The following is a 21,453-nucleotide window of genomic DNA, read 5'->3' as shown; positions in this document are numbered from 1 at the left end:
CATAAATACATGCCCCACTTTTCCAGGGGTCTTTGACAGCAGGGCAAAGACGCCAGCATTTCCGGTTTAAATGGCAGGCAAGGAAGCGGTAGGTGAACTATCCTGAAAGGCTTCTTATATCTTACGACGAAAAAAACTGTTATTGTATCATTGCATCTGCCAAAAGTTTGTCTGAAAGTCAATAATGCCATGTTTGTGATTCATAAATAGCACGTCTTTTACACTTATTTCATTGTAATGATAAAGTATTCTATGCCTTTCCCAAACTTAAGTGCGCTGGGGCCCAATTTGAGACATGACCATTTGCTGGGGACCACCAAAACCTTTAACCATAACATGAGACTCGAAGTATTTAACTGCCTTTTTTTTCATTTCATGAGCAGAGGGCTTCAATGTAAAGGCCAAATTTGATTAGTTTTAAGGTGTTTTTTTTAATGCCACAAGAAAGTGTTGGCACAGACAGATATTTGGAAAGTCACCTATATTTTATATTCTAATATCAATCTCTTAAAATGTACATTTTCTAGCTACATTAATGCAGCATAACTGAATGTATGATGGAGAGTCACCAGTTAAATCAACACCAATCAAAACATGACACCCGTTCTGAATATTGGACAAAATACAGTCAGTGTTGAAAGGGTGACATGAGGGTTAAATCTTCTTGCTCTTTTGTTACTTCTTAGACTTTATAAAAGCATATTACCATCTAACCAATTATCTCTTAATAATCTAAAACTTGATTTTGATTTCCACAATTTAGTTTATGTATATTTAGTTTTTATGTGAGGTAAAAGGCCTCTCATGGCCCATCTGCAGTAGCCCCAGGGCCCACTAGTGGATCCCAGCCCACACTTTGGGAAGCACTGTTCTATATATTAGAATATAAAATGTCATTTTCACAGAGATCTAATTTTTCAAACAAACATTTAATTGAATGTGAATAAAAGAGATATTTAATGTCATTTGTATGGGTAAACATGTTTTTCAACAAAAGGGGAGGTAATAGTTAATATTGCACATTGTTGTTGCATGCCATGAAGTTAGCTGTCTGTTAAGGAGGATGTATTACATTTCCTGCACACCTTGGAAAATAATTTTAATATAACCCTGGGCAGCTGAGGCTTGGCAGAGTCAGTGGTTGCTCAAAGCGAAGATTGGGGTTTCAGTCCTAAACTTCTGCTTTCACATGTTAAATTGTCCTTGGGTAAGATGCTAAACCCTGAATTGCTCCTGCTGCTATGCCAGCGATGTGTGACTATATGTGAGTGGATTCACTCTGCCGGACAGATGGGAACTTTATCAAGCATTTTCTGCCATCTGTGTGTAAATGTGGCATGAAAGGGTGAATGAGACATGTAGTGTAAAAGTGTTAGGAGTAGTCAGAGGACTAGAACAGCACTATACAAGTCCAACTCTGTTTACTAATTAACACTTAAATGTCCTGTGATATGAGTAGGCAGGCCTTGTGAGCAGGGATGTTCTCTGGCCTGTGGTGTCTCAGGTGTATCTGGAGACATCCCACATAAACAGAGGATGGGCTGGGTCAGAGTGGTGTTTGTCACTAAGAGTGTGTTATTCTCTTGCAGTGCCGTTTGAATAGTAAGAAAAAGGGGAAAATGCTCTCTTGATGGCTAGTTGAAGTGATTTCTTCACAGCCAGGGTGGTGTTTCCAAAGTATAGTGATTCCACTGGTGATGATGCTTTCATTGAGTTCTCTGGCCTGGGGGAGGACATGATGACTAGGTCAACCCTTCTTCAGCAACCTGATAAGGCTGTACTTGGTCTTTTTCAGCTGTAATGTTACAAGAAAAACTCATGCTTGTAATGCAGAGTTGAAGAGTCTGTAAAAACAGTTTTGCTTTGATTTATTTGAGTTTTTAAAGTCTCATAAACATCTGAAAATTCAACTTGAATCTTCATATTCTTTTATGCAAATTTGGGATTTAGAGTCTCAAATATGGGCATATAACTGCAAGAGTTTGTATGATACTGGCTGTATCATTTCATATGTGGGATCCAGTGTTTTGAGAGCATCTGCCATACTAAATACTTAAAGAAGCCGATCACAATTCTCCAGCAATCTACCCTAATTTAGCTGGTATTTCTGTTACAATTTTAAGTCTGGTTTCATGATGTGAAAGTGACTGCGTTCATGCAGGTGCATACTCCCATAAATGGGATTGTTATGCCACCGAATAGGGAACTGGGAACAAAGGTCAAGCCTGTCATGAGTATATTAAAGGTGTTCCTTTTTAGACTTTCATTTGAAAGGACCAAAGCGATCACATCTAAAATCATCTTTCACCTAAAGTGGAAAGAAGGTATTTTTTATTTATGAGATCAGGATGCTGTCATTTTTACATTTTATTTAAGACCTAAGCTGAACCCTGTATTTTTCTTCTCCAGGTTCTGGTAAACAGCAATGAATGACTCATCTAATGAAAGCTTCGTATATGACTCTTACTATGACTATATGGATCAAGTCTGTGAAAAGGATGGAGTGGTCAAGTTTGGATCCTATGTCGTTCCCATTTTCTTCTCCATTGTGATCACTCTCAGCCTCACAGGAAACATCCTTGTTCTTGTCATCTTAGCTCTGTATGAAAACCTCAAGTCTCTCACCAACATCTTCATCCTGAACCTGGCCATCTCTGATCTCGTCTTCACTACTGGTCTTCCATTCTGGGCCATTTACCACATCTGGGGATGGCTGTTCTCAGAGATTGTCTGCAAGATCGTGACTTTTGTCTTCTTCATTGGGTTTTACAGCAGCATCCTTTTCCTGTGCAGCATGACCATCTACAGGTATCTATCTGTGGTCCACCCTCTCTCTGAGCTCAAGATAACGAAATCCAGCACTGGGATTTTTGTGTCTTTCCTCCTGTGGGGGTTGAGCATCGGAGCAGCTATGCCTTCCCTGCTCTACAGCTCCATAGTCTCAATCCCCCAAAAACATGAACACACCTTTGGCTGTGAGTACGAAACAGACCTGTTAAAAAAAATCGCTGTCACCCAACAGAATGGCTTCTTCTTGTTTGCTTTCTCGGTAATGGCCTTCTGCTACATTCGTATACTAGGAAAGATCAGACACAAAGCAAGATCCAACACAAAGAACAGAGCAGTGAAGTTAGTCTTCTCTATTGTCGCTGTCTTCTTCCTCGGCTGGGTGCCGTATAATGTGCTCATTCTGCTGAGGATTTTGTCTGATAATCTGGTCAAACCTTTTGAGAAGTGTGAAACGAGCATTCAGATCGATTATGCTTATAATGTGTGTCGACTCATTGCTTTCTCCCACTGCTGCCTGAACCCGGTCTTCTATGCATTTGTTGGTGTAAAGTTCAGGAGTCATTTGAAGTCTCTGCTGCATAGAGTGTCTGTTTGCAGAACTCCTGTTGTAGAGCAGCAAGTAACAATGCACAACTTCTCACGTGGATCTCTATATTAGTTGTTTAAGTATTTTATGTTTAAGCATTATTCACAGAACCTCTCTTGAACCCATAATTCTTTGTTCCATTTAATGAAAAAAAAAAACGAAATAACTAAAATAAAAATAACTGTTTTATACTGAAATTCTCTTATTTGTCTTTGCTGTATTCTGAAATGAATGTAATTTGAACTGACAACTTTTTAGAGGCTTCCAATAATAAAAGCAGACAAAAGATTTAGAAATACAAATGTTTTTACAGTTTTTTGCTGTGTGGAAAATGGCAGAGAATTGTTTTTAATCAATATCCAATAAGTTTAATTTCCAGCTAATCTGCCTGTATAAATCATGATTCATTCATACATCACAAATCATACAAGGAACTGTGTGACTTTGTTCTAAAAGTTGCTGCATAAATAAAGATCCCTGGTGTTGTCTGTCTCCATTATTTTCCTTTTTTAATGTTAAATTTGTTTAATTAGACTTAATAGATTCCCTTCCTTGCGCAAATCCTTGGTTTTACATGAAAATCAACATATATTTCTCAAAGCTCCTCTCAGGAGTTTTTAACTGGTGAAGAAACCAACTGAAGTTACAGCTAATACCTCTATATGAGCTACAGAGGCATACAAGACCTTCAGCAAAAAGATGGACTACTTCGATAAGTGTTTTCATTGTTTGAAACACCTGCCACAGTTTAGGTGTAAAAGTGAGTAACTGCGTTTTTAACTATAGCCCCAATTCCAAAAACGTTGGGGCTCTGTATTAAATGTAATTTTTAAAAAAAGATGCCAATGATTTGCAAATAAATTGGCAGAAAATACTTTTGATCTGCCACTTTTATGCCCCTGATTGATTATGATGATGTTTTATGCATATTCTCAATCATGGAGAACTGAGGTTTATAACAAACCTTAAGTCTTTAACCCTTGCATTTTCAACACCACCTGGTTTGACCCATTTTGACATTTGACGGCAGTAAAAAATACCCTAAACATCATTCTTTTAGCCTGAAATTGGATGAATTTTCCTAAAGTTACCAAATTACACAATAATGACAATATTTTAAAACAGCATATTTCTTTACATGTGATATGAATTTTTGTACTGTGCTGTTTCGGGTCAAATTTGACCCATATCTATTAAGATGGATTTTATATCTACCAGTGTGGGTCAAATCAAAGAAAATGTTGGTTTTAGGGGATTATGAACCCATACAGGCCATATTTGTGTGTATTTTTATTGGACAGTGGTGACTAGTGATGTGTCATTTGTGAACGAGCCAGGTTAAAGAGCAGACTCTTTATCACAAACAGTAAGATATTTTTAAGATTATGATATTTTCTACTATTACTATCATGTCTGTCTGTGTGTGATGGGATTGAGTAGTGGGGATGATGATCAGGTGCGTCATCAACCCCAGCCAGTGAGCAGATTTCAGCTGACCCACAATGTGTTTTGGGGAGACAGTAAACTTTGAGCACAAATATCACTCATATGTCATGATGTTGCTAAATTTAGCAGATCAAATGAAGCCAAACTGGCACCCAAATAAAGAGCCATTTGAGAGCCAAAAGAGCCGTCTGCTCACGCTGAGCCAAGCCAAATGAACTTGATCACTAAAAAGAGCTGAAATTCCCATCACTAGTGGCGTCACCTGCTGGCCATTGAAGGGGATATGGGAGAACCTCGAAACAGTAAAATAGTAAAACAGCACAGGACCGATCATATATGGAGCACAACGGGAACAGAGGTCATCCAGAGGTCGAAGGGTGCCTTGACACAGATACCAGATCTGAACCTGCAAGCACAAGCACCTGCAATAATCTGCAAAGAAACACATTTAAAACAATTTAGGTGGGGAGGGTGGGGCTGGGAGGTTTCATTGCATTATAAAAGTAACACTAATGTTATGATTTCTTATGACATACTAGTGAGGACAGTGTTTATGAGTTGCAGTGGTTAAACATAGTTTAATCATAACGTCCAGTGGTTTCACATCATCATGCCAATTCCAAATTTAATCAAATATATTTAAATAATTATAGCTTATAGCTAACATGATACCTTGTAATAGTATATGTTTTCTCTCCAAAAATGAGTGTAGTAGAACTTAAAACATACACTCTCCCTGCTCTCTGAAACTTTAATTAAGGATGAATCATACATTTGTGAATGTGACATTCTAGACAGATCTGTAGTTTAAAATCTTTTATAGACACTCGTTATGAGGGAATTCTTGGTCCAGGCCAAAACTGACTTTTGAATTGACTTTTGCTATCTGTGCCTAAAGTCTATCTTGAAACAGATAAAAGAAGTTGCAGGTATGCTGCTCCTGCAGCCTGGAATCTGCTGCAAGAGACTTTATGTCTTAAGGAGCTGGTCTCTTTAAATCTTTTTAAAGGTAGATTGAAGGAATTGGAAGAAGATGCATCAGGTTGTAGATGCTTTGTCTGATGACTTTCTATATGGCCCAGGATTTTTTTTTTTTCTGTGACTTTATCTGCTCTGTTTTACATCTGTGTTTATTGTGCTGCTGCCTGTCTTGGCCAGGACACTACTGTAAATGAGATTCTTGATCTTAGTGAGGTTGTCCTCGTTGAATAAATCTAAATAACAAAATAGTAATAAATCTCATAGACCGAAATTTTATTCACAATAGAACAAAAAACATGTCAGATGTGCAAACTAAGCAGTTTATCATTTCATAATAAATATTAGCTTACTCCGAATTTGAAGGCAGCAACATATCTCCAAAAAGAAGGAATAGGGCTATGTGTAGCGTCCTCTCTTCCTTTAACAGTCTGTAAACATCTGAGAAGTGAGGAGACCAGTTGCAGGAGATTTAGGTGAGGAATTTTGTCCCATTCTTGTCTGATGTAGGATTCAAGCTGCTCAACATTCCTGCACTGATAACAAGCTGGATGATCCCTCTCCTCCTTAGTCGACAGGACACAGCATCAGTGGTTTTCAACAAGATTTTCAAATTTGATAGATCTGACCACAGAACAGTTTTCCATTTTTCCTCCATCCACTTCTGAATGAGCTTCAGCCCAGAAGACGGCAGCAGTTCTGGAGTGGTGTTCACATGTTGCTTCTTCTGTGTGTGATACAACTTTAACTTGTATCTTAGGATGGCAAGGCAAATGTGTTGATGATTTCTGTAGTATTCCTGAGCCAAGGCAGTGATTTTCAGTGCAGAATCATGCCTGTTATTTATGCAGTGCTGTGTAAGGGCGCGAAGATAATAAGCATCCAATATTGACCTTCAACATTGTCTCTTTTGCACAGAGATTTCTCCAGAGTCTCTGAATCTTTTGGTGATATTATGTACTGTAGATGGAGGGATATTCAAAGTCTTTGCAATTTTACATTGAGGAGCATTTTTTTATTGTTCCACAGTTTTTAGACATAGTTTTTCACCCATTAATGAACCTCTGCCTTTACTTGCGAGAGACTGCCTCTCTAAAATGCTCCTTTCATACCCAGTCAAGTTACTGACTTGTTGCCAGTTAAGTAAATAAGTTGCAAAATGCTCCTCTAGATGCTCCTTTAGTTCATTAGTACCACTTACTTTTCCAGCCCTTTGTTACCGTCCCAGCATTTTTGAGATGTGTTGCGGCTGGGTTTCAGTCAGTAGAAGGTAGTAATTATGCACAGTTTCTAACACAGTATAAGTCAATTTAAATTTTTTACTTACAGTGTCTATAAAATTAATCGCCCCTTGGATAATTCACCCTTTTTATTAATTTTGCAAATCAATCATGGTCACTTTAGTTCAGCTTTTTTTTGACAAAAAAATCACCAAAAATGTGTAAGTGAAAACAAATTTCTACAAAGTAATGGCAATTAAATAAGAATATATTTAATTTAAAATAAGTGACTGCATAAATATTTGCACCTTCAAGGAAGTATTTAGTAGAGGCACTTTTGACTGCAATCACAGCACTGAGTCTGTGTGGATAGGTCTAAATCAGGCTTGCACATCTTTTACTCAATTCTGCTTTGCAAAACTACTCAAGCTCTGTCAGGTTTGATGGAACTGGGTGTGAACAGGCCATTTTAAGTCCAGCCACAAATTCTGTTTTGGATTGAGGTCTAGGATTTGACTCGGCCACTCCAGAATATTCACCTTGTTGTCTTTAAACCAGTGGTTTTCAAAGTGTGAGGTGGGCCTCCCCTGGGGGGCGCCACAGAGCTTCAGGGGATTCACAGAACCATAAACCAGAAAAAAAGGTGATTTGCTTTGCTAACTTCTGTTGTGCATGGAGCAAAATGGATAAACTCATAGTTACTACAAGGACTATGCTATAGAGCAGTTTTACTCAACCAAAGAGCCAAATTATTGAAAATACCTTTGCAAGAGGCACAATCTAAGAGGTAAAAAGAGGCAAAAACAGCTTGAAGTGGCAATAAAATAGGTTAAAGGTGGCAAAAATGGTCAAGAAGCAGCAAAAACTAGGTGAAAATGGGGAGAAAGAGTGGAAAAAATGGTCAGAAAGTAGCAAAAATTTGTGAGAAGTGACAAAAAAAATGAGTGGAAAGTGACTTAAATGGGCAAAAAGCGGTCAAGAGTGGCAAAAATGGGCAAAAAAAAAAAATGGAAAAAAGGGATATTTAATGATGAAAGGTAGCTTAAATGGGCAAACAGATGAAAAGGGCAAAAATGAGATAAAAGTGGAAAAATTTGGGAAAAAGAAGAAAAAACAAGTTATAAAATGGCCCAAAAAAATATGAAAAAGGAGTATTTAATGGTATTATAACAGAGTAAGAGAGAAAGGCAGATGTTTAGGGACATTTGCAAACCAAAATATCCAAAACATATTAATGTTAAAAATGTTTAAAGATTAGACATAAATGTTTGAAATGTTGTTGTTTAAGTTTTTTTTTTCAATCTGAATCCTTTTGGTAGGTGGGGGTCCACCAAATGAATCATTTACTCTTAGGGGAGGCTCACTCTCACACACTTTGAAAACCCCTGGTTTAAGCCATTTCTGTGTAGCTTTCATTAAATGCTTAGGGTCATTGTCTTTCCATAAAATAAATCTTCTCCTGAGCCGTAGTTCTCTTGCAGACTGAATAAGATTGTCCCCCAGGATTTTTCTATATTTTGCTGCATTCATTTTATCCTCTACCTTTATAAGCCTTCTGGCTGCCAAGAAGCATCCCACATCATGATGCTGCCACCAGCGTGCTTCACAGTGAGGATGGTGTGTTTGTGGTGATGTGCAGTACGAGATTTAAAGAACTGTCTTCTTTGCCACTCTCCCATAAAGCTTTGACTTGTGAAGAACCCAGGCAACGTTTGTATTCAGAGTCTCTCCTATCTCAGCGGTTGAAGCTTGTAACTCCTTCAAAGTAGTCATAGGTGTCTTGGTGGCCTCTCTCACTAGTCTCCTTCTTGCACGGTCATTTGGTTTGTGAGGACAGCCTGATTTACACATGTGCAATATTCCTTCAATTTCTTGATGATGGATTCATCTGATCTCCAGGGGATGATGATCTTTATACTACAATCACTTGAGAAACATTCACTGCACTCAGGTGATTCTCATTTTACTAATTGTGAGACTACTAGCACCATCAGCGGGAACTCTGTTGAATTAGGTCAGTGACTTCAAAGAGGGTGAATATTTATGCAATCACCTATTTTACATTACGTTTTTTAATTTCATTGACATTGCCTTGAAGAAATCTGTTTTCACTTTAACATTTAATATTTTTTTGGTCAGAAGAGCAAAGTTATATTGACCATGATTGATTTATAAAATAACTTAAAGGGAAAAACATCCAAAGGGGTGAATACTTTTTATAGGTACTGTGGCTGTTGAGATTCAGACCTGAATTTTTCAGCAACACAACTAAATATCAATATGCATGGCTTTGTTCTCTATGTTACGGTGTTTATTTACTCGCTCAGAAACCTTTGAAATGATTTGACTTTCATCTTGAAAATATGGCAAGAGATTAGATGGAACTAAATCAGAGTTTTATACACAAACATTCAAAGCACACTATCTCAGAATTTTTCTCCCACGATGGACGGCCTAAATCAGGTGCCTGAGTCATTTTCTTGCAAGCGCTTGAACCATGTTTCATTCAAGGCCAGGTTCTGAACCTCATGTCTCCCTGCAACATAAAGCATGATGATAGTTTCAAATGACAACATTGTGTCTCCATGAAGCTCCTCTCAACACATTTGATAACAAGACTCAGATGCATATTTTACTACAATTTTTCTTATCTGGTTCATTCGAGCTGATAGGGCTCATTCAGTTATTTTGATCTAAAGAACCAAGAATCTGCTTTTCTTTTGCAGCTGCAGCAGACTTTTGATCCATGTTCTGAGATAAAGGTCATATCAGAGGACTAAAGGAAACCACCTAAACTGTACCATGTTTTTAATATCAGCTGAGGGCGGGCTCAGCCTTGGACTTATTGCAACCTTTTTACTTCCTCATGCAGGCTACTAAAGTGTTGAACTTCACTTGAACTCACAGTTAGCCTTACAGTCTTGGAGGGAGGATCCTTTTCCTCAGAGCAAGTTCAATTGGCTTAAACAAATACGCATTGTTTTTCCTTTTTCCCTATTCAACCAACGTGGAGTAAGACATATTCACTGTTTGCTTACATCTTATCACATTTAATCTAAAGGTAAGAAAAATATATGTAATTTTTTTTCCTGACACTGAGACTTCTAGTGATAAAAATCCAGAGCATAAAACATTGTGTTAAGATTTTTAAAATATTTGTGGTTTAACCTGTATTTTCAGTTAGAGATTCATCTTGAATATTCCATATTTTGAGGGATTTTTCAGTGGGAAAAGTAAAGATAAGTCATCAAGTAAACTATTTTGCTGGAAGAGTAGCTTTATTGTTGTGCTGCATTGTTAAAGTGGAGGACTGCTTATAATCACCCTTAAGCCAAATAATGCAAAAAGGTTTCCATTTGATCAGTCATTTAATGCAGAGAGAGGCTAACACTGTGTCTGAATGCTTAGAGTAATAAATCAAACAGTTACCAGCTGATTATTACTGTTCATATGTTTAAGGTCATTAATCACAGTAGCTGTATTGTAATGGCTCAAATAACACTGCACCTGTTTTACAGATGTGGTTGTGGATTCTAACAGGCTTTAACATCATCATAACCTCACATGGGTATTCAAGTGGAATCTTCCCACAGTCGTGTGTAGATATGAGACCCCAACACGGCAGTTTTCAGCCTAGTAAAGATGACCCCCCTTTTTATATCTCGTACGAGGAGGGCGCTGAGACAGAATCCTTTACAGGTACAGACACTACTGGACTTTGTATCAATCTGCAGCTGTCATTTTCTAATTGTGCAATTAATCTCTGTTTTTATGTCCTCTCTCCCTGATGCACCTTCAAACCGTTCTTCAGTTTCTCTGCACGCCAACAAATCCAAAAGTTTTAGAGGATTCATGCTGGCGGCTCGAAATGAAGGCGACGAAGCTGTTGGCAAATTTATTGCAATTAATGGTGGAGAGACACGACTTCTGAATTGTAATGGTCCAGTATGTACCCATACCAATTTATTAGTGTAAGAGGTTGACTTGATTGCAATTCACTGATTAACTGAATATTCATACAAAGCACATTTACTCTAAATAAACACATGTAAATGGAATGTAAAGCTCCTGTTAGCAGGTTTTTTGTTGATTAAGAAACAGGCTGAAACAATACTTTTGCCTCTGTAAGACCTAAAGAGCAAGCAGTACAACATTTTTTGATGTCAAGATTGTAACCACTGATGCGGGGTAGGTGTCAGATGAAGTATGAAACTGCACACAGTTGAAAGTTGTTTAGTGATTGTTAAAAGAAAATTTGATGAGTTTTGGTCATTAAAAAATGCTCATACATATAACAGAGACAAGAAGTGCTGTTAAGTCTACAGGGTGTGCCAAAATCAACACAAACATAAAGTCCCTTACTGGAGCTCTATGGATTTTGTTTCTTGTATATATATGTTGAATAAAGAAGTATGCTAGGGTGCAATTTTTGTGCAATGCACTCTGGGTAGTGTTGTCATATTGTTCTGCTTTCATTAATGATAAATTGACCTGTTTGGTGCCCTCTAAGTGGAAAAAAATCCACTAAGTGCCCTCTTGGGTGCCATTCAAGCAGACAAAATTTGACAAATTGACCTATTTGGTACCTTTTAAGTGGAAAATTTTCACAAAGTACCCTCTATGGTGGAGATCAGGTGAAACAAATTTGAGTAAGTGCCATCTTTGGTACTATCCGAGTGGCCAAAATGTGAAAAAATTGCTCTCTTAGGTGCCATCCAAGTGGACAGAACTTGAAGTCCCCTTTTTAGTGCCGTTCAGATAGACAATATTTGACAGATTGCCCTCTTCAGTTGTCTGTAAGTAGACAAAATTTGGCAAAGTGCTCTAAATGGCACATCCAGTGGTGGAGAAAATGCAATGAAGTGCTTTATTCCAACTGTATTACAACATTTTGTTCACTAGTACTCTATTGTATAAAGCAGATACCTTTTTTTATTATTAATTTCACCCCTGTCCCTCAAGTATCCTGGGAAGAAGTAACTGTGGATTTTGATGAGTGCAATCCAAAAGAAACTGGGAGAACAGTGCAGTCAAATGACATCACTACCCAGAATACACTGCACAAAAATGTCAGCTGATATGCGAATTTGACAAATTTTCACCAAAAACAATAAATCTAATGTGCTTCTTTGTCTTAAATACATATGAAAGACACTAATGTTAATCTAATAAGAACAGTATGTTTTAATAGGGTTCATTTCCATTTAAAATCTTGTTTAAACTTTCTAACTCTTTTGTGGGTGATTCACTTCTGCTGCTTTCCTCAGGACTCTGCTGTAAGTCATAGAAATAACGTGAAGAAGTCATTGTTCAGAGTTCACTGGGAGCCACCGGGAACGAGTCTAAATGGAACAATCACATTCAGGTATTTGAGCTCTAAATGAAAACAAAGGAACTTCTGTAGCTACGCCATCATTAATATCCTGCTTTACCTCATCATCTGTATATGTCTGATACTTTGCAGAGCCACGTTTGTTGAGTCGGTAAGGGTCTTTTGGGTAAATGTCACTTTACCACTTACGACACCATCACCAACAACCCCCAGCACAAGTACTGAAGCAAGCACTACTACAGTTCCACAGACTACCAAAGCAGAAACAGGTGCTCCAACAGCAGGTTCTACAACATCTATTGTACCAACCACTATACCAAATAATTCAACAAAATGCAACAAGGTAAGGTATTAATAGTGGAAGATCACAACTTTGGATTACATTTATTTTTGACACTGTGTAGATGTAAATATATGGATATATAATATTAAACTCTTTCATTTTTGAAGCCACTTATTGTCTCTCTTTATGTCTCTCCAGACAGTCACTGTGCTCATGGTGATTGACAGTGTTTTGGTGGTCCTAAAAATGGTATTATGTTATATACTAGTCTTTATGCTGTAGCCAAGTACAAAGTGATCAAAACAATAAAGTTAGGCAATTGATCTATCCATCACTTTTCTCTCTTTAGGAACTGTCTAATATCATCATATCCACCATCATTAACAGACCCTTTTCAAGTCGTATGGATAGGGTAAGGCAGACATTTTTGGTCTATATGTTGTTATACAAAACATTTCTACATCTTTTCATTACTGTATTTTATTGCTGTGATTTCCTTATGCATCAGTAGTTATTTGATTCAGGTGCTAAAATTGCAGACTTCAAGCTACTTGGATAAACAGAGTCGAGTACAAAAAGAGCTTTTTTTAAGGGGGCTCTTGTTTGAAGAGGTAATAGGTCTTACTAATTTACCTGCATTTTAATCAGTCTTTCACTCTTTTGTTAAAAATGCATCTTTTCTAAGTGCTTAAGCACATCTAGTGAGCATTATTATAAATAAGCTATAATATTGCTAAATGGCATTTGTAGCTCTGGCAGGATTCAACTATTAATGTGTAGCTGTTGTTTTTATAACCACAAATAATCATAAAGAAAAAGTTCTTAAATGTACATTATATTGATTTTTTGTAGTAAATAATCTACATTAAATCCAAAAAATGACTTACCTTATGTCATATAATTTTTGCTGAAAACTCACATCATGTCAAATTTTGTAACAGTTTTCAAAAGCAGAGAAAATCTTACACTTCCTGTAACATGGCATTTTTCTCTCATGGTGGTTGTGTCATGGCAGCCACCATGACAAGAAACAACACATTAATGTCATGCACATGCTGCTATCATCAAAGACTGCTACATTGCGTGAATAACAACTTCAATCTGCTGTTCTGTTGCTGTATCTCATGACACATGACATAATTTGTGCTGCTTACTTGTGATGGATCATGGTAATTCTCACTTTTAACAGCTTTTCTCTGTCATTATGTGAAATTCAGCCATAAAATCAAAACAGTGGCATACTTTTGAGTAAATCTTACGGAGTACAGTTTTTGTAAAAAAGACTTCTCAATTCAAAATAAAAAGTAAGCAGTGGTGGCATATGGTAACCTTGCAAAGCAGAAGCATTCACCCATTTCTGTATTTCTCACTGGCAAATCCATCTTGCAAAGCTCCCATCTGAACAGATCGGGCCCGGTCAGAAAGTGACAGGATCATTCAGGAGTAAGAGGCAGTACTCCCAGCGTGGCGGAGTCGCAGCGTAAGCAAGCAGCGACAAGAGGCCGGTGCAATTATGGCAGAAGAGATTAGCATGGATGCTGCTAAAGCGTCAGTTTATCAGAACTTGACAACATTTCTTTGTTAAAAGAAGAGCAAAGAACAGCAGTGGGTTCTTTTCTTTGTGGAAACAATGTTTTTGCCCTTCTCACGACTGGATTCTGTAAGACCCTAATCGCCACGTGTTTTGTTGCTCTGATTGGCCCGTAAAGATGTGACGGACAGAACGTTCATCCAATCACCCTCAAAGTTTTTTTCTCAAAGGCTCTGCCCTTTCCCAAACACTGTCTATGGGGAGTTTTCCAGATGAATGTGTGAAACGAATTCATCTGGTGTATCAGGTAAGGCATATGGAGCTGAGCACCACTTTTAGGGGCACTGAGCACTGACTTCAGAGCAAAGACCCTCTTAAAATGCAAGGAATTGCTATCTACCTTCTTTGAGTGAATAAATTGCTAATTTGGGGGCTTTAACACGCTCAAAAGCTCACCAAACTTCCTGGAAGTGCCCCATAGTGGCCCAAAACGTAAGATAGAGGACAGGTCAAGAGCTAAAGGAATGAAATTAGGTACACATATGTGTCACATCTAGATGATAAAAAAAGTCTCTGTAACTATCCTCATAAATGTAAAGAAAGCGCACTACAAACATTTTTTCTGTCAAATTTCTCCAATGGAGAGGTTGCACACTTTTTTACATTCTTTCAGGTTCCATCCGGTTGACTCCAGAGTTGTTTTGCTCATTCTACACAAGATGCTGATCTACAGTTGTGCCAGTTGGGAGTTTTTAACCATAGGGCAGGGCTCTAACCAGGGGCAAAACTTTGTACCTTTTTTGCAGTCAAAATACACCAATAATGCTAAATAAATTTTTAGTGCTTGTGTCATTAATCACAAAACTACACAAGAATCATCACACATTGATCCTATATACATTCAAACTATATCATTACTTTATCAGAGTTCCCCCTGCAACCAATTGAAAATTTCCTCCTCTGATTTGTTCATTTTTTGCTTTCAGCCCCTGCACACCATTCAATCTAGGCTTGTGATCTTTTGTCTACATATAGGTCATAATCAGACCTACAAAAAAGCCTCTTGGACCAAATCGCAACAGGAAGTCCACCAGCTTCATCTCATTTCAAAATAAGGTCCTTTTTACAGTGCCAAGTGGTTTTAACCTGTTGTAACTTTTGTATACATTGTCCGGTGTTCTTCTACGGTTTCTAACAAGACATTAGCATTACACTGAACACATTGTGCATTTTATCAAAGTAACCTTTACTACCAACAGGAAGTCGTCTGACATGATCAGACTCTGATTCTGAACTGAAGTCCTCAATATTTCTCCACAACACAGACATTTTTCATTATTTGACGCCTCGCTGGTAATGGTGAGCTTTTTGATATCTCGCCAGTTTCACAAGAAGTTGGTGTAACTCTCATGTGAAACTTCTGATATTATTCAAATTTTACACAAATGATCAAGATCTGCCCCTCCCATTCAAAGGTTAATTCATTGTTTTTTTCTGTAGCGCCACCTACAGTAAGAAGCCAACACACCTCCAACATAAACTGTTCAATATTGAATGAATTTTATATGATAAATACCACCCTGTCCTGATCATGTCTACATATTAGCATATGCCTTTGTTATACTGTCACCTACTGTTGACAATCAGTACGACCTCATATACAAAGTGCCAATGCATACATACATACATATGCCTGTTTTTTATTTTTATTCAATGACAGTCCCAAGAGGAACTACATGGTCACCCTGCTGTTCTGAAGCACACAGCACAAAATGCAAGCACCCAACTACTGCAGTTAAAGCTAACTGTAAATTCTTTTGTCTGTAGATGTCAAAGATACTTTGCCATGTGGCTTGTGAAGCAGTTGAAGTATCTTCCTTGGTTTTGTCACTTTCATGTAAATACTTAAAGGTTAGTCATAACAATTAGTATAGAAAATATCTCTTCCTCAGAAATTCATAACATTCCTCAGGCTATTTCAGTTTGTTTTTATGTCTCTAAAACTGACTACTATCTTTCTGTCTGGCTGTGTGTGTCCTTGTGGTTAGGACAATGTCTTTCCTCTGCTGTGTGTGGTGCTCGCCATAAATGTTTTGGTGGTCATATTGACCTTTCTGCCACTCGGACCCAGTCATGAACTGTGAGTTGAACTTTTGCATAATTAGTCATAACCAAATATCGAAACACTTCTTGCACAGTTGTTTAATATGTGTTTTTTCCTGTTACAGGAAGGAGATCTTTGACATCATGGCCAAAATGTTTTCAGTCTTCCATGGAGCTTTTATAAGTAAGGAGAATGACTTTTTTACTCTTATCACTGGTAAACTTTATTTCTGACTGTGAGAAGACCCGATTAATATTCTAGAGGAATAATTTGATCTTTTGAGAAAAAGAAAATATTCTCACTCTTTGTAAGAATCATGGGTATCATTCTTTGCACAAAACTCAATAAAAATCAATTTCACTTTCAAAAAGGCTTTAGATTGCAACTGTTCATCTTAGTTTAGCACAACGGGCACAGCTAGCTCACCTCTGTCCAGACTTGGGTGACCATACGTCCTGGTTTGACTGGGACTGGAACTGGACTGTTTGATTGTTTTAAAGCTCCATGTACTAAATACAGTAAAATTTCAGAAATTGTTGTTGCCAGTGTTGTTTAAACCAATTAAAAACATCACAAACACACTGCTAATCAATGTTCAAATGACTATCACAGACTGTTCATGTGAGAAAGGAAGTGCCGTAATTTGCCGTTGCAACACATTTCCAGTTTTGGATTAAGAAAAAAAAAAAATTTTTAATAAACAAAGCCTGGCATTTAAATTCATAAAATTACCACAATTTCAAACATTGCAGACTCAGAAACATTTCATAAATAAAATAGAGAAAGAGATCAGAGATCCAATCCAGGATTAAATCATATGTAGACCCGTTTTAGAAGATTTCACAAGAGCTTGGCTCGCTTTAGCTTTGTTTAGCTTTAGCTAGAGCTAAAATAGCTACTCTAGCTACATAACTAACATTACTACATAAGCTAATATAGCTAAGTTACCTTTAGCAACGAGAGCTTTGACCCATTAGTAACAGCTAATGTAGGAATGTAGCTGCTTTGTGAGCTTAGCTTATAGCTCTGTCGCTCTGTTACCAATGTAGCTTATGCGGCTAATGGAGCTACATAAGCTAGGTTAGCTGCATTAGAATGTTTTCATGGAGGACAAGATTCTTTCCTGTAAGCAAATAATAAGATAATAATAATAACACTAAAATATGATTTATAATACTTCGCTTTATAAATGTTTTGCTATCAGGCTATGCAGGTGAGGTTGTAACTTTTGACACCCTGACCCTTACCTTAAGCCTTACCCTAACCCTAAACAGAAATTTAATCTATCTTTTTTTGAGAGTTTTAGCATGTATTACAGTTCTGACAGAGACGGCGTCTCACAGTAACAGTCTGATAGAAGTGGGCTCTGAGAGCTATGGTCTGCAGCCAGACCACTCTCAATGTATGCTTGTCCACAGAGGGTGTCTTTAATGATTCATTTTTTTAAAGGTTCCTTTGTTCTGCTTTTTTGTTCAGCCATATGTTTTGTTCCATCTAAGGTCCAAGGTGCAACATGAGAATGATTGAAAACTTTGTGAAATTGGGTCATGTTGCTGTTCGTTGGGTCCTGAGGGTGTACCAGTGGAGAACCACTGGTCTATGCCAAAGAATATCATTGCTTTTATGTCTTCAGATACTTTATATTGCCTGTCTAAAGTGAATTTTTTATAAATCTTTTTTATGCACAGTGGCTTGCATCTGTGTTGGTTGTTTGGAGTTTGTGGACAGACAGAACATGACAGAGTTTTGGACTCTCTGGGTGTTGATTGCTTACACCATGGGGATTCTCCTGTTTGTTGTTTGGGCTGTTGTCGTGTTCACTACACTAAGAAGTTCCACCCTGCGGAGCACAAATACAGGTAAGTGACTTTTCATTAAATATAGAAAATATTCTTTGGCAGAACAAAATAACAAAGGTCACTTTTGAAATCCCAGGGTGTTCAAGAAACAAGAGAAAGAAGAAAAAGGTGAGTGCTTGTCCAAATCAACATGCTCTGTAGCTTGTGTATTGCCATGACAGATATTTTACATCATTACAGACCGTGAAAATTCCTCTCTCTTACTAACTAAAACACCTCTGAATTTCAGATGGTTATTACCTCCATTAGCTTCATCAGTGGAGCAGTTGTTTTTGCTGTGATCCTCATTCCTGGGATACTAAAACTTCCAGGAGAGTAGGCTTATGAAAAGATGAGCTGGTACTCTGTTTGCAGTGTAAGTGGCTTTGGAAATGAGTTGGTCTGACACTGATGCAAGTATCCCTGTTTGCCTCTGAAAATGCATAAAATTAGGTACTGGTTGTAAGCAAGCATGCTAGTCTGACCACTGATTTGATGTCATGATTTTATTGATTTCATAAAGGTAAACAAGACAGCACTAGTAGAGATTGTTCTGTTATCAGTTAGAGAAAAAAGTGCTCATCTGTTTTTTCCTTCTAAGAGTATATCTATTTTTTTTAAATAATGCTGGCATTGGAAATGTTTTCGGTATCTATGCCTCTGGGTCTGGGTGTAAGAATCAGTATTTGGGTTAAAATAAATATATCTGAACATCTGTACATTTCAAATCAATTGATTACATTCATATATTGTTGCATATATTTAGCTTTTCTAAAGGTTGGTTAAGATGTATGTTAATACATGTAAATAATGATTCTGTGCCTGTTACTTTAGCCACTGTGCTTCACATGTTCCACATCTTAAAGTTATTATAATATAAAAAGCTAATGTGAAAATGCAGGGCTGTCTATTTTTTTTATCTGTCACACAGAACAGCTATCAAACCAGTTATTGTTATTTTCAACAGCTTGATTATTAATTATGGTTAACATTTCTAAGATTGTGTTTTTAATTTTTGAAAAAAACCTTCATTAGGAAAGGTTGACAACACTCAAACAAAGCCAAGCCACTGAGATAACACTTCAAATGTTTGTTTAAGTTACACTTGCCCAGTATCTCTTCGCACCAGGCACCATGAAGGAATGTTTTGGTGATGAGATCAAGGCCTCAGGGAGGAAATATGAGAAGTGTGCTTCTCTTATAAGGGAAACAAAAACAACATGGAAAATGTCATGCAGCTGAAGTTCTGCAAAGATTTTAAACAGGACCACAACAATTAAGCCCTCACTGACATAAACTTCCTCTTGTGTTAAAGGCCAGAGCCAAGCAGAATGAATGATTTCAATCTAAATGATATCACATGCAGTAAATGGATCATAAAGTCTGCGTCAGTCTGCTGATCTCAAATATGAGCATCATGCACTGGAATTTTTAGGCCATAAAAATGTTCACAGTTCAATGTCTAAGCATGAATAGAGCATGTCTTAGTAATTCACAGGGCATAATGGGCACATTTTTCATCATTTTAAAATCATACATTTTTACGTCAGACTGTATGGTCATGAGTAAATCAGTCTGTCTGTGAGGCAAACATACAACAGACTTAAAGCTCTGTCGGGAGATTTTTGTCTGGTTCTACCCGAGACTGAAATTTTATCCTGAGGCGTCATTGTGACCTACAAAAATCAAACAAAGCTATCAAAAACAAGCTGACAATTTTCTGTCAGGCCATTTAATTGTATGTAACCACTGTGGCCACGAAAGTGTCAAAAAAGTAAGCAGAGGTGGGTACAGTTAATCAGAAAAATCTACAATGTTACAGTGTTGTTTAGCAGATGCTTTTATCCAAAGTGACATACAGCTGACAGGTTGACAGGGCTCAAACCTGATACTGTACTGACTGGGGTACCATTGATCTCCCATACCAGTCAGTGGTGTAACCCACTGTGCTATCCAGCCCCTATCTAAAGAGTAACTTAACCCTTAGATGACTTTCTTCAGTTGGAAAGGAATGTATTTTGGCATTAACTAGTGTTGCCGAGTATTTCAGCCCTGACTCTCAACATTTGAGCACTAAATTTTGGGGAGCAGATGGCCTAGTGATTAAAGGCACTCCCCATGTACGCGGGGGGCCCGGGTTCGAATCTGGCCTGAGGTCCTTTACCGCATGTCTCACCCCCACTCTTGACCCTGTTTCTGACTCTATCCACTGTCCTCCTCTATCTAATAAAGGCATAAAAATGCCCAAAAATAAATCTTAAAAAAAAAAAAACAATTTGAACACTTTATCTTGGTTTAAAATGTGCACAGTGACTGCCCGCAGCCCACTACAGGTTAAAACCAGGCCACTGTAGCAAAATGTTTTGATTGGCTAAGCTGGTACCATCTGACATCATCAAATACTTGAGAACCAAGCATAGTGAAATTGTGCTGGTGTAAAAGTTTGCATTGACCCGCTACATGCTCTAAAATATTATTTAGTGCAAATTATATGCGTTACAAAAAAAAACATGTATGTAAAGCCCTTTACAAGAAGTGAAGAGTATTTCCTTTTAAACAGCAAGATGGGATTATTATTCAAATTTGAGGGCTATACTTAATATTAGATTCATGTCATGCATTTTATGTTAACATTATCTGCTTTGAGAAAATGTACTTGTTTAAATGTGCTGCCATTGCCAATAACATGTAAGCTACTTTGTGGATGCTAACATTAGCTAGTGTGATAGCATGCCAACAGTAGCCTACAATATCCAGTAAGTGAAGAATATGTCATTCTTTGAGTGTTTGAAATGTCCATCGTTCCACACACTTGGACAGTTTTGAATGTGCCGATAGTATACTGCATTTAAGTATATTTCCCAGCGTGAATGCAGTTTGCGCACCTGTGTGTGAGATCCTGCAGTCTGCTGCTGTGGGAGAGACGCCATGGATCAGTTGTACATTTTTGATGCACTCTATTAAAGAAAAGAACAATCCAGAGCTCTGAAACCTGCTGTCTGCTGCCATCATTCTCCAAGACTTCACGTCTGCTGGTCTTTATCCTATATTAAGGTTTAAAACCATCAAAAACCCTACAATGCACATGATCAGGCCTACCAGTAAAAATGCACTAATTGCAAATAATTGAGGTCCATTATTAGTGCATTCATTTTATTAATTGCAATCAGTTGCATGCTTTCTTGTCCCTTTTAGCACACTTTAGTTAAGCCTCTTCCCTGCAGCCAGTGGTGAATTTAAAAAGTCCACCACAGCTCCTTAATGTCTACTTTAACTTGAAAAAAACCCGCTGACAGCTTAGTGGACAAGTCTAAAGTCATCTGCACCTTGCGCTATCAAATACTT

At 37.6% G+C, this 21,453-nt stretch overlaps 2 protein-coding genes across 3 annotated transcripts; both read left to right on the top strand.

The window, feature by feature from the left end:
• The first annotated feature begins 13 nt into the window (after nt 1–13).
• On the top strand, nt 14–3,851 carry xcr1a.1 (chemokine (C motif) receptor 1a, duplicate 1). Of its 2 annotated transcripts, none has more exons than XM_041791520.1 (2): nt 14–88; nt 2,410–3,851. In XM_041791520.1, the coding sequence occupies exon 2, from the start codon at nt 2,426–2,428 to the stop codon at nt 3,446–3,448; it is 1,023 nt and encodes a 340-aa protein (XP_041647454.1). In that variant the 5' UTR covers nt 14–88; nt 2,410–2,425; the 3' UTR covers nt 3,449–3,851. The 2 variants fall into 2 exon arrangements, with proteins under 2 accessions (XP_041647454.1, XP_041647455.1); XM_041791521.1 differs by lacking the exon at nt 14–88 and adding an exon at nt 2,260–2,324.
• A 6,067-nt stretch (nt 3,852–9,918) lies between these two features.
• Nucleotides 9,919–21,086, top strand: LOC121512572. Its single transcript, XM_041791899.1, has 13 exons — nt 9,919–10,081; nt 10,539–10,719; nt 10,832–10,965; nt 12,288–12,385; nt 12,485–12,695; nt 12,834–12,884; nt 12,985–13,047; nt 15,994–16,077; nt 16,215–16,306; nt 16,395–16,453; nt 17,959–18,129; nt 18,206–18,237; nt 18,359–21,086. Exons 2-13 carry the CDS (start codon nt 10,539–10,541, stop codon nt 18,446–18,448), a joined length of 1,266 nt encoding a protein of 421 aa, XP_041647833.1. The 5' UTR covers nt 9,919–10,081; the 3' UTR covers nt 18,449–21,086.
• The last annotated feature ends 367 nt before the right edge of the window (nt 21,087–21,453 follow it).

The sequence above is a fragment of the Cheilinus undulatus genome, linkage group 7, assembly GCF_018320785.1.
Source record: "Cheilinus undulatus linkage group 7, ASM1832078v1, whole genome shotgun sequence".
Lineage (NCBI taxonomy): Eukaryota > Metazoa > Chordata > Actinopteri > Labriformes > Labridae > Cheilinus > Cheilinus undulatus.
The sequence above is the reverse complement of the archived record's forward strand: the minus strand, read 5'-3'. Positions and strand labels throughout refer to the sequence as shown.

Coding starts and splice junctions, on each gene's coding strand:
- xcr1a.1 (XM_041791520.1), top strand. CDS start 2,426: ATGAATGACTCATCTAATGAAAGCTTCGTATATGACTCTTACTATGAC.
- LOC121512572 (XM_041791899.1), top strand. CDS start 10,539: ATGTGGTTGTGGATTCTAACAGGCTTTAACATCATCATAACCTCACAT. Junction 12,696..12,833: donor ATTCAACAAAATGCAACAAG/GTAAGGTATTAA, acceptor ATGTCTCTCCAG/ACAGTCACTGTGCTCATGGT. Junction 18,238..18,358: donor ACAAGAGAAAGAAGAAAAAG/GTGAGTGCTTGT, acceptor TCTGAATTTCAG/ATGGTTATTACCTCCATTAG.